Source organism: Bos indicus, chromosome 5, assembly GCF_029378745.1.
Source record: "Bos indicus isolate NIAB-ARS_2022 breed Sahiwal x Tharparkar chromosome 5, NIAB-ARS_B.indTharparkar_mat_pri_1.0, whole genome shotgun sequence".
Lineage (NCBI taxonomy): Eukaryota > Metazoa > Chordata > Mammalia > Artiodactyla > Bovidae > Bos > Bos indicus.
The window spans coordinates 19,472,484-19,484,495 of record NC_091764.1 but is presented as its reverse complement, the minus strand read 5'-3'; the positions used below and the strand labels follow the sequence as shown (position 1 = coordinate 19,484,495).

Here is a 12,012-nt window from a genome sequence, read left to right as displayed (position 1 = left end):
CTTTTAGTAATCCTTGCCAAACACCCTCCACTCCTGCTAATCCCTGGCATGACACACTGCCTGAGCATCACCAGTCTCAGGACTCTGCCTTATATTTCAGGTGTCTTGCAGCCTTATTTAAGGTATGTGTTGTCAAGTTGGCTTCCCAGGTGGCTCATGGTAAAGAATTCGCCCATCAGCACAGGAGACGCAGTATACAAAGTTCGATCCCTGGGTCGGAAAGATCCCCTGGAGGAGGAAATGGCAACTCGCTCCAGTATTCTTGCCTGGACATGAATTCTTGCCAGTATTCCATGGACAGAAGAGCTTGGAGGACTACAGTCCATAGGGTCACAAAGAGTCAGACACGACTAAGCATGCATGCACATAGTCAAGCTAAATATATTTTCACTGATCTTTTGTTTTTTTCTTTTATATACAGTTTAAAAACTTATCCTAAACATGTGTGTTGTGATCTTCCTAATAAGGAGTAATACTAATCTTGCTGGTAAGTTTCTAAGTGGCTGCAACCCTATGCAAATCATTTCATCTCTCTGTGTTTCAGTTTCATTAACATTTAAAAAAAAAAGACCGGAAAATCCTTAGAGTCAGAACATAAGTGGTTGCCAGGGCCTGGAGGAGGCAGGAATAGAGACTGATTGCTCATGAAGGTAGATTTTTTGGAGAGTGTGATGGTGGTGGTGAGAATATTCTGAAATTAGATGGTGACCGTGGTTGTATAACTTTGAACAAAACACTGAATTGTATACTTTAAAAGGATGAATTTGTGGTGTGTGAATTGTATCTCAGTTAGAAAAAAACAAAACTTTAGGGGAGAAAAAGTGGCTGGGGAATTTAACGTGTCTCAGAAAAGACCGCTGTCTTCTCTGTCCTTCAGTGCGTGATGGTTTAGTTGCTAATTCGTGTCTGATTCTTGCAACCGCATGGCCTATAGCCTGCCAGGCTCCTCTGTCTGTGGGATTCTCCAGGCAAGAATACTGGAGTGGGTTGCCATTTTCCTTCTCCAGAGGATCTTCCTGACCCAGGAATCAAATCTGGGTCTCCTGCATTGCAGGCAGATTCTTTACCCACTGAGCTATCAGGGAAGCCCCTCCGTGCATACTAGACTTTAAACCAGCCCAGCAGTATTTGTTGTTAATGCTTGAGTCATGCTGTAATTCAGCATAATTAAGGAAGTTAGATAAATCTGTGCACCTCCTAGCTTAGAATTAGGCTACAGGTAGAACTTAGTTTGTATTGGAGTTTTTTCCCTAAAAGTTCAGAAAAACCTCAGTCAATCCTTTTGAACAGGAAGTAGAGATTATTATAAAAAGTGAAATGAGTTCCAGACAGAGTATATAGCTGTCTGTGGCAGAACTGGAGATTAGAGAAGTCCTAACTCTGGTAGTCGGGTACTGCTTTTCCTTTTTTTGCCCAGCTCTATCATTTCTAGGCTGGCTGGGCAAGGATGTCTCCTGAGGGCCAGCAGTGTCCTCCACTGCCTGATCATCATTCTAACTCATTTATTTATACTTATCTGATCCTCTTTCAAAAAGGAATAGGAGGTATTCTACTTACTTCTTTCTTTCTTCTTAATTTAGTTCTGCTGTTTGCCAGGTGCTATCCTATGCTTGGGTGTTCATACAGAAGTGTACAAAACAGATGTGCTTCTTACAATGGTACGAAGAATTAATGGTCCAGTGATAGACACAGATATTAACACATAAGCACAGATCATGTGCAGATACAACTTATGGTGAAGAAAAGGAACAGGGTTCTTTGAAGGATGATAACTGGGGCAATATACTTAAGTTTATGGGGGTCAAAGAACACTTCTCTGTGTGTTAGATTCAATTCAAGACCTGAAGGAGGAGCTAGCTAAGCAAAGACGAGAGGCAGAATTTGTTGTTTAGTCACTAAGTTGTGTCCAACTCTTCTGCGACCCTGTGGACTGTAGCCTGCCCTCTGTCCATAGGATTTCCCAGGCAAGAATACTGGAGTGGGTTGCCATTTCCTTCTCCAGGGAATCTTCCCAACCCAGCTATCAAACCGGCATCTCCTGCATTGGCAGGCAGACTCTTTACCGCTGAGCCACCAACGAAGCCTGGAGAGGGATTAGCATAAGCAAAAATTCCAAGTGGGAAAGAGCTTGTCCTTGATCAAGGAGATAAAAGAAGGCCCGGATGGGTAAAGCCTATAAACAATGGCTTTGGGAGGTGAAGAAAGCTTCAGGAGGTGTGGTTGCAGGGGAGGCAGAAACAGCTCACTGAGTCTTTGGAGGCTGCAGCGGGTTAAATGGCGACCCTCCCGAAGATGTGTCCCTGTCTTAATGCCTGGAACCCCTAAGTGTGACTCCATTGGAAAGAAAAGGTTTTTGCAGGATTTGAGCAGAGCTCCTCCTGAGCTATCTGGGTGGGCCCTAAATGAGACATACAGAGAGATAAGAGGAGAAGTCACAGGAAACCAGAGGCAGAAATTGCAATGATAGAGCCAGCAGCCAACGAGATCCTGGAGGCACCAGAGTCTGGAAAAGGCAAGGAATGAAACCTCTAGAGCCTTTAGAGGGAGTGTGGTCCTGCCAGCATTCCCCCTGGATTTTGGACTTCCGGCCTCCAAACCTGTGAGAGAATCAATTTCTGTTGTTTTAAGGCTCCAAAGTTATGGTACTTGGTTACAGGAGCCGCAGGAAACTAAGACAGAAGCCAGGTTTTAGGCTTTTGTTCTGAGAGTCGTGGAAATCTGTTGAAGGATTTTAAGGGAGAGAACGACACAATCTGATTCACACCTCAAAACAGTCACTCAAGTTTCTATGTGGATTGAACTACTGTGAGTAGAAAAATCAGTTAGGAGCCATTATAGTAATATCAGCAGATGGTGGTGATTCAAACTAAGATGGTGGTCTTCAAACTAGGGTTACTAGCATCTGAATGGTGTTTAAAGTCATGGAATAGACAAAGTCACCTGGGAAAAACAGAACAATGAGTGCCAATGGCCCGTTTCTGGGTGGCTCAGTGGCAGAGTCTGCCTGCCAGTGCAGGACTTGGTTAATTCCCTAGTCCAGGAAGATCCCCTGGAGAAGGAAATGGCAGCTCACCTCAGTATTCTTGTCTGGGAAATCCGACGGACAGAGGAGCCTGCCAGGTTATAGTCCATGGAGTCGCAAAGAGTCAGCCACGATTTAGCGACTGAGTATGCACACATGCAAAGATCTCCAGCCTTTGGGTGAGAAGGGGAAATAACAAAAGAATCCAAGAAGGAATGGTTAGAAGAATAGGAGGGAATGCCTCTATAGCAGGGTATTATGAAAGCCAAGGTGTAGATAGAGTAGAGTAAAAACGTTGAAAAGAGAGAATATGTTAGTCATTAGAGTGGGGGAGGGAATTATTGCAGAATTGAGCGCCACTGAGCAGTGTAGACAGGTCCCTGTGAAGCGAGCAGTCTTGAATTTGTATTGTTCCTGGTCTTCCTTGGAGTGTGTCTAGCAATTCTGTCACAAATACAGTCTCAGAAAAGGCCAAGTGACTGGGATTTTGCCAGAGGAATTTGAAGGGAGGAAGACAAGTCAAAGGACTGAATGTATGTGCAAGAAAGGGTTTATAAACTGGGCAAGGAAAGAATTGAAGACTACAGATTGGATAGTGAAATGAAGATAGTGAAAGAGAGCCTCGGTGGAGAACGTAGGTCGGTGCATTGGAGTCCTGGATGAGATAGAAGCTGTGAACGAGCAAGCTATAAGGAAAGCGTGTCGTTAAGGATAGTGGGTTTCAGTCAGTAATCAGAGGAGTGTTGGCACTGCTTGTGGTAACATCCATGGTGTGGCCACTGGAACAGGATGCTGAGGACACATGGAAGAAAAAGGCTTCAGAGAGGCCTGGTTGTCCCCTTCGTCAGAAATGGTCTTCACTACCTCACTCTGCTTGGCTGGTTCCTTTGTGTCCTTCATACCTCCGCTTAAAATGCCACTGCTCACTTCACCTGAATTAAGTATTCTGTGCCCATGAAAAATTCTCATATGACATCCTGCTTTTATCTTTCATGCCTCTTAACACAATTTAAATTGATACGTTAGCCTGCTTGTTGATTTGTTGCCCTCTTTTCTGCTTAAATTGAAGCTCCATGTTTAGAGATTTTTGCCTATTTTGTGACTCAGGACTCCCCCCACCCCAGCCACCCTGCCCTTACATGTGGTAGGGCTGAGATATCTGTTGAGTGAACTAATAATACCAAGACTTGGAACAGAGAGAAAGACTGTGACCTCAGGTAGGTGAAGTGTGAAAATGCTTGTCGCTTGGGAGGGTTTCAGGGAGCTTGATGTCCCCAAGCAGAGTCAATGTGTAAGTAGGTAAGTAGGAGGGGGGACTTTCAGAGAGGAGGATGTGTGTACAAGAGAGATCCTGTAAGTGCTGTTTCTCTGGCCAGGTGGTAGCTTCGGGGAAGGAGAGCAAGTGTGGTACCAGGGTCAGCCCAGGGAGCATCTCGAGCGTCATCAGAGTGAGAGTGCAGTGTGATTGACGCAGTGGGGCTGAAGGCATGACTGGAGGAAACAGAACGGGAGGTGTGGTGGATTTATGTATATGCAGTAGCCTCTCAGAAGGCAGTGGGCTCTTGGGTTTCACAGGATGGGAGGCAATCAGAGGGGAGAGAATAGGAGCAGATGATAACTTGTGAATGTCATCCCTCTTTATGGAGGCGGAAACTGGAAGCTGAGTAAGTTAGCGGAAGCGGTGTAGCTGGTAAGCAGCAGAGCCTAGCTGAGTCCGATCTCCTGTCAGCTTCTGGAGCCACACTCTTTCCCCTTAGCTTAGTTTCCCAGAGGGCCGCACTCAAGTTTATACAAACATTAGATGAGTTTAAGAGCATTTTCATATGATGTGCACAATCTAAGCTGCATGTTAGAAGTTTCCAATTAAAATGATGTATTTTAGCATTGACGTTATCAGCCTTTCCTCTTTTTGTGTTCAGGGTTGCTCTGTCGTCGACTCATTCCCTGTTTAATCTCTGGGTTGTTTGTAGAATAAATGATGGTGTAGAACAATTTTATTTACCCCTTTTCTTACTGAATAGAGGCAGAATGAAACTGTGAATTTTTAAAGTTATTTTCCTGACAGTGAAACCATAATTGAAGTTTGCCAGAAATTCTTTTTCTCTTCTGGTTCTTAGTTGCTGAGTTGTGTCCGACTCTTTTGAGACCTCATGAACTCAAGCCCACCAGGCTCCTCTGTCCATGGAATTCTCCAGGCAAGAATACTGGAGCAGGTTGCCACTTCCCACTCCAGGGTATATTCCTGACCCAGGGATCAAACCGTATCTCCTGCATCTGCAGGCACTTTTTCTACCCCTGAGCCCCCAGGGAAGCCTGTTATTCTGGTTCTTGATGGCAACCTGTGTAGCAGCTTTTATTGAAGCTTCTCCTCCTGTTACAGTTTTTAAATATTGCTCCCAAGTGCCAAAGTGACCTCAGGTGTGCACTGAGAGGCAGAAGTAGAGTGCCGTCTTTCTCAGATTTCCGTGTTCGTCAGAATTAACGGAGAAAGTGGTCAAAAGTCCAGGTTCCTGGGTTTCACTCTGGAGAATGTAGCTTACTAGAAACACACGTTTTTAACAGGGTCCCCAGGAATTCCAGCGGGGATAATACATGAATCCCCAGGGCTTGGGTTCTTGGTTAAACGGATGTGGATGTGGAGTCTGGTTGTTGTTGTTTAGTCTCTAAGTTGTGTCCGACTCTTTTGAGACCCCAGTGGGTGGACTGTAGACCACCAGGCTCCTCTGTCCATGGAATTTCCAAGACAAGAATACTGGAGTGGTTTGTCCTTTCCTTTTCCAGGAGATCTTCTCACCCCAGGGATCGAACCCACGTCTCATGCATCAGCAGGCAGATTCTCTACCACCTAGCCACCAGGGAAGCCCTTGGAGTCTGATAGACCTGGGTTAAACTCTACTCCTTTCTATGTTTATGACCCTGGGCAAGTTACTTCACCTCACCAAGCCTCATTTCCTCATCCATAAAGGGATAATGATAGTCACCTACCTCCTTGTGAGGATTAAGTAAAAGAATGTTTACCAAGTTCTTAAAAGGATTTGGCCCTTAGTGACAACTCCTGAAAGGTTTGTGTTGTTAAGCTCCTCAGCCCTCATGCAGAGCTTGAATAAATTAAATTTCTCCACATTGTCATTACTAAAGATTATTTTTAAAGCAGCCACAGTTTCTATGAGACTCTGTTTACACTACTAACAGGCTAATTACTTCGTGTCAGCTAGCAGGAAAATTATTCCCTATTCATGGAAGAGGAATTTTGAGTTAGTGCCATCACTTAATAGTGCTTGGATTGGACAAGCTGATTCTGAAAGAATTCAGTTCAGTTCAGTCACTCAGTCATGTCCGACTCTTTGCGACCCCATGAATCGAAGCACGCCAGGCCTCCCTGTCCATCACCAACTCCCGGAGTTTACTCAGACTCACGTCCATCGAGTCAGTGATGCCATCCAGCCATCTCATCCTCTGTCGTCCCCTTCTCCTCCTGCCCCCAATCCCTCCCAGCATCAGAGTTTTTTCCAATGAGTCAACTCTTTGCATGAGGCGGCCAAAGTAGTGGAGTTTCAGCTTTAGCATCATTCCTTCCAAAGAACACCCAGGGCTGATCTCCTTCAGAATGGACTAGTGGGATCTCTTTGCAGTCCAAGGGACTCTCAAGAGTCTTCTCCAACACCACAGTTCAAAAGCATCAATTCTTTGGCTCTCAGCTTTCTTCACAGTCCAACTCTCACATCCATACATGACCACTGGAAAAACCATAGCCTTGACTAGATGGATCTTTGTTGGCAAAGTAATGTCTCTGCTTTTGAATATGCTATCTAGTTTGGTCATAACTTTTCTTCCAAGGAGTAAGCATCTTAATTTCATGGCTGCAGTCACCATATGCAGTGATTTTGGAGCCCCCCCAAAATAAAGTCTGACACTGTTTCCACTGTTTTCCCATCTATTTCCCATGAAGTGATGGGGTCGGATGCCATGATCTTCGTTTTCTGAATGTTGAGTTTTAAGCCAACTTTTTCACTCTCCTCTTTCACCTTCATCAAGAGGCTTTTTAGTTCCTCTTTACTTTCTGTCATAAGGGTGGTGTCATCTGCATATCTGAGGTTATTGGTATTTCTCCCAGCAAAGTTTATCTAGTTATGGTTAGAATATTGTCTTTGTATTGTGCAACCCTCTCTCTTACTTCTCTCTTGGTTTGTGGTGTGTTTGACTGGGGATTACATTTTATTTTTCTTGTCTTGAAAAAAAATATTTACAGTGAATTCCTCCTCTTAGATTTCCTTAGAAAATGTTCTTGTTTATATCTCTCTGAAGAAGGTGATCCAATGTTTTCTGTTGTAACCCCAAACCAATATGAACCTAGAAATGCAACAGAAAGTACAAAATCGTGGTGCCCTCAAACCAGAAAGCTGAGTTTCATCCTGGTAGGGGGTTTTAAAGCAGACATAATGAAGGTACAAAGTATATCGAGGAACTTCTGAAATAATTGAAAAATTCAAGAGTTTCTATATGGAGGTGATTGAGTTTTTCAGACCCTCTTGACTATGGAATGAAAAGGCCTGAGAGGAATATAATCCAAATTTTTTAAATTGTGAAGGATGCTAGATGGTGAACATGGGCCTGCTAAAATATGTACTTTTTGACCCATCAATAATTATTCAGGGAATTTATCACAGTGATATTTTGTACATATCAGAAATGACACATGTTCATTGCAGCGTTGTTTGTAAACAACCTAAATATGGTCACCTGGTTGAAAAACTTAAGACATAGGTACATCATAGAATGGCTTCCCTGGTGGTTCAGTGGTATAAAGAATCTGTCTGCAATTCAGGAAATGTGGGTTCAGTCTCTGGGTTGGGAAGATCCCCTGGAGAAGGAAATGGCAACCCATTCCAGTATTCTTGCCTGGAGAATTCCATGGACAGAGGAGCCTGGCAGGCTACAGTTCACAGGGTCGCAGAATCAGACACACTTTAGCGACTAACCACCACCACCGTGAATACTATTCGGCTACGAAAAAGACTGAGGCCGACTTCTGCCTCCAGTCACGGTAGTTAACTAGGAACCAAACTTGCCCTCCAGCTGAAAGCAACTGTGAGATGAGACAGAATATGCAAGGCAGCTATTTTCGGATATTGAGTGACAGGGAACGTAAACTGGTGATCCTTGCAAGAAGGAAACACAAGGTAAGCCCCTCCCGTTCGCACACGGCCTTGGCTTTCTCCCAGGGGCATTCTCCCTGCTGCCCACGGCAGGTAGAGCCGAGCAGAGTGAGCCTGGCTGAGCCAAGGCAGCAGAGGCCTTAATTCTGGCTGTGTCAGGGCCAAGCTGCTGAGTCAGGTGGGTGGCCTCAGATTTTGTGGGGCCTCTGCAGTTTTGGCTGAGCTGCACTTGAGAGGGTGTGAGGTCTAGAGGAGATCCCTTCCTGCCAGGCAGGAGGCGGAGGAGGATGAGGAAGAGGCTGGTGATCCCAGGGACCATGCCGGGTAGAACTCGACCAAGCTGTAGCTCAGGCAGAGGGGAGATCTTTCCCAGCACCTCAGCCGAGACACCAGGGAGGCCAGGCTGTAGGCATCAGGACCACATCTGAAATAAAGCATGTGCCCGAAAACTCAGTTCACAACTGAAGGAGTTTCACTCTAACAAAGCATAAAACCAAGTCTGACAAGATCAAAGGGAGTAAAACGTAAAACTGCACCTTGACTCTAGTTAGTAGAACTGCTTATGGCAGGGGTGTGGGTTAGTGATTCTGAAACTGTTTGCATGCTCTAGACTTGAACAAAAATATTGGAGTGTAATGTGAGCCAGTTTTTTTTTTTTTTTTTTTTTCTTTTTATTATGGGCAAGGAGAGTTATAAATGTTAGAAGACAGAGGGCTGAAATGTACTCTGTGCTGTTAGATTGAAATGGGAGTTACCAGTACATGAACACATGGTTCTTAATATCTTTATCTTGATTTCTGCATATGGATAGATACTGCTTTCCATTTATATCTTATTTCTTAGTTCCGAGATTCCTGTTTGTATCTCATTTCTTAGTTCTGTCAGCTGTCACAGCAGCTTGTGCATGTGTGCTAAGTCGCTTCAGTGGTGTCCGACTCTTTTCAGCCCTGTGGACTGTAGCCCTCCAGGCTCCTGTGTCCATGGGATTCTCCAGGCAAGAATACTGGACTGGGTTGGCATGTCCTCCTCCATGGGATCTTCCCAACCCAGGGATCAAACCCACGTCTCTTAAATCTCCTGTGTTGGCAGGCGGGTTCTTTACCCCTAGCGCCACCTGGTAAGCCCAGTAGCGATGAGCAAACATAGTTGCCAGATCTTGGTTTCTAAGTTCTAAAGGATTCTAAAGGAATCAGAACTTCTTGGGGAAGAAAAGACCTGCACCAGGGCTGGAGCAGGGAAAGTACATCTTGCAATACCTTGTAATTACGGAAGTAAGGAGGCGTTCAAAGAATGATGGACACATATCAGAAGGACACAGAGGCGAGCTTTAAGGGGCTCTTCCTAGCCAAATCTGGAACGTATGAGAATCAGAATAAGTAATGATAAATCTGGACAATAGCCCATTGAGTAAAATAATCTGAGTCCATACTGATGTAAATGAGTAATTGAATAAGTAGATAGATGGAGAAAAAGAGAAGATTCTTCCTTAAAATAATAAATCAACAAATTAAATATTAGTTCATTAATTAAACATTAATTAGTAAATTAAAGAATAATGGGTTCAAAAATTATTGAAGGATGCTAAAATTAGTGGGTGACAGTTTATTGAGGAAGAGGATATTTACATAGTTTAAACTATCTCCCCCACAAAATACTTATTAATTACAAAGGGGAAAAAACACTGACTTTACAAGGCAAAAATTACCTACACCAAATGATGAAAGTTAATCTCACCAATATTGGGACAAACAGATATCAAATGTATCCTAATACAATGCACTGATAAGGGCACAGCATAACTTTTTGTGGCATTCTTGTCAAAATGTATGTATCCTAAATCTAATGACAAGGAAACATCAGCAAAAAGAAACTCAAAAAAAAAAAAAAAAAAGACCAGATTTGTGATTACCAGAGGCAGTGGTAGGAGAAGGAGGAATTGGATGAAAGTGGTCAAAAGATACAAACCTCCAGCTGTAAGAGACGTACTACTAGCGGGGTAGAAGTGTAATTAACACTGCTGTACATTATATGTGGGCTTCCCAAGTGGCGCAGTGGTAACGAGTCCACCTGCCCGTGTGGGAGAAGCAGGTTCAATCCCTGAATTGGAAAGATCCCCTGGAGGAGGAAATGGCAACCCACCCCAGTATTCTTGCTGAGAAAATCCCATGGACAGAAGAGCCTGACGGACTATAGTGCATAGGGTCACAAAGATACGGACATGACTGAGCAACTGATCAAAACAGAGCAACCAACTGACTTTATATATAAAAGTTAAGAGTAAATCCTAAAAGTTCTCATCATGGGGAAAAATCTTTTCTTCCCTATTCCTTTGCTGTATCTATATGAGATGATGGGTGTTCACTAAACTTATTGTGGTAATCATTTGAGGCATGTAAGTCAAATCATTATGCTGTACACCTTAAATTATACAGTATAGTATGTCAGTTATGTCTCAATAAAACTGGAGGAAAAAATTATAAATAATCTAGACAAAAATGTGACTAGACACCCATATTTGTTTAAGCACATAGGAGGATACTCAAGAAAATGAGTATCTTCTCTCCTCTATGCTTAAACAAATATGTTAAATATGCCTCCCGGAAGGGGAACCAGGTGGCCAAGGGCTGGAGGGAAATTCAGTAAATACTCCTGTAATATTGGAATTCTGTATCATACACACTTGCACAACAGAATAGATATAGGAATTTAACAACAAATGTAAAAAAACCAGAGGCAATACCATAGTTTCCAGAAAAGGTATTTCTTACAAAGCAAGCCTCTAATTAACCGTAGTTGATTTTGGTTAAATCAGTGAGAGCGCTTGGGTTGATTAAAGAAAGTTATTGCTATTCAACACAACTGATGCCCTTTTGGACATTATGGAGAGCAAACCATTAGTATATTCTTTGTTGTCAGCTCCAGGTGAATGTGGACTCTGTTCTTTCTTTTGTCCTAATGAGGATTTCTTGAAACAATGGACTACTGTTATAGAATAGAATTTAAAGATTTTTTTTTAGTGGCTAGACTTATTAAACTTTTAGCTTCCTCCCTCTGATAGTTAATCTCAAACAGATGGTGCTTAGGTACAAGCTTTGACATTTTAAATGATGGGGGTAATGTTTATAGAGGGTGTGGTTTGCTGGAAATGTATGAACGCAGATTCCAAGTTGACACAGTACAGCACAGATACCAATAATCAAATATCTTTTATTATGATGGTGTTAGCGTTTGGTGGGTCACGGTTAAGGAACTAAGGAGGCAAATTCAGTGTCGGTTTTCATAGTTTCCAAGAAGAATGCATTCATGAGCGATTTGTAGATTGTTAGTCCTTTTTCTGTTTTCTTGAAAATTGGAAGACAACGTAGCATGTGTGCTGAGCCACAGAGTTTTAAGTGGGACATCTCTGCTGCTAGTGTTTCATCATTAATAGGGCTCGAAACTGCCACCTGGCTCTCAGGATTAACTGTCCACATCCTTTAAACTAAGCGTTTATCCTGCTTTCTGTCACTTCTCTTTAGCAGGCCTCATGCTGATAACAGCAAGTATTGCTGTAATACAGGTAAGTAGCCATCAACTCTAAAGCTAACAATTTTTGAGCATCCACTCTGGTTAAGGGTAAGGGTTTCCATAGTGGCTCAGACAGTAAAGAATCTGCCTGCAATGCAGGAGACCCAGGTTCAATCCCTGAGTCGGGAAGATCCCCTGGAGAAGGGAATGGCTACCCACTCCAATATTCTGGCCTAGAGAAATCCCATGGACAGAGGAGCATGGTGGGCTGCCGTCCATGGGATCACAGAGTTGGACACGACTGAGCAGCTAACACTAACTCTAATG

The 12,012-nt window shown here is 43.4% G+C and overlaps 1 protein-coding gene across 5 annotated transcripts in view; it reads left to right on the top strand.

Moving 5' to 3' along the window:
* POC1B (POC1 centriolar protein B) overlaps positions 1-12,012 on the top strand; it is a 104,946-nt gene that overhangs the window by 7,203 nt on the left and 85,731 nt on the right. Inside the window, exon 2 of one of the 5 annotated variants that reach the window (XM_070788928.1) lies at positions 422-487. The exons of the other annotated variants lie outside the window; for them this stretch is intronic. Within the exon in view, the coding sequence (XP_070645029.1) occupies positions 442-487 (46 nt within the window). The 5' untranslated portion in view covers positions 422-441. The remainder of the gene's footprint in view (positions 1-421; positions 488-12,012) is intronic. 5 annotated transcript variants of the gene reach the window in all.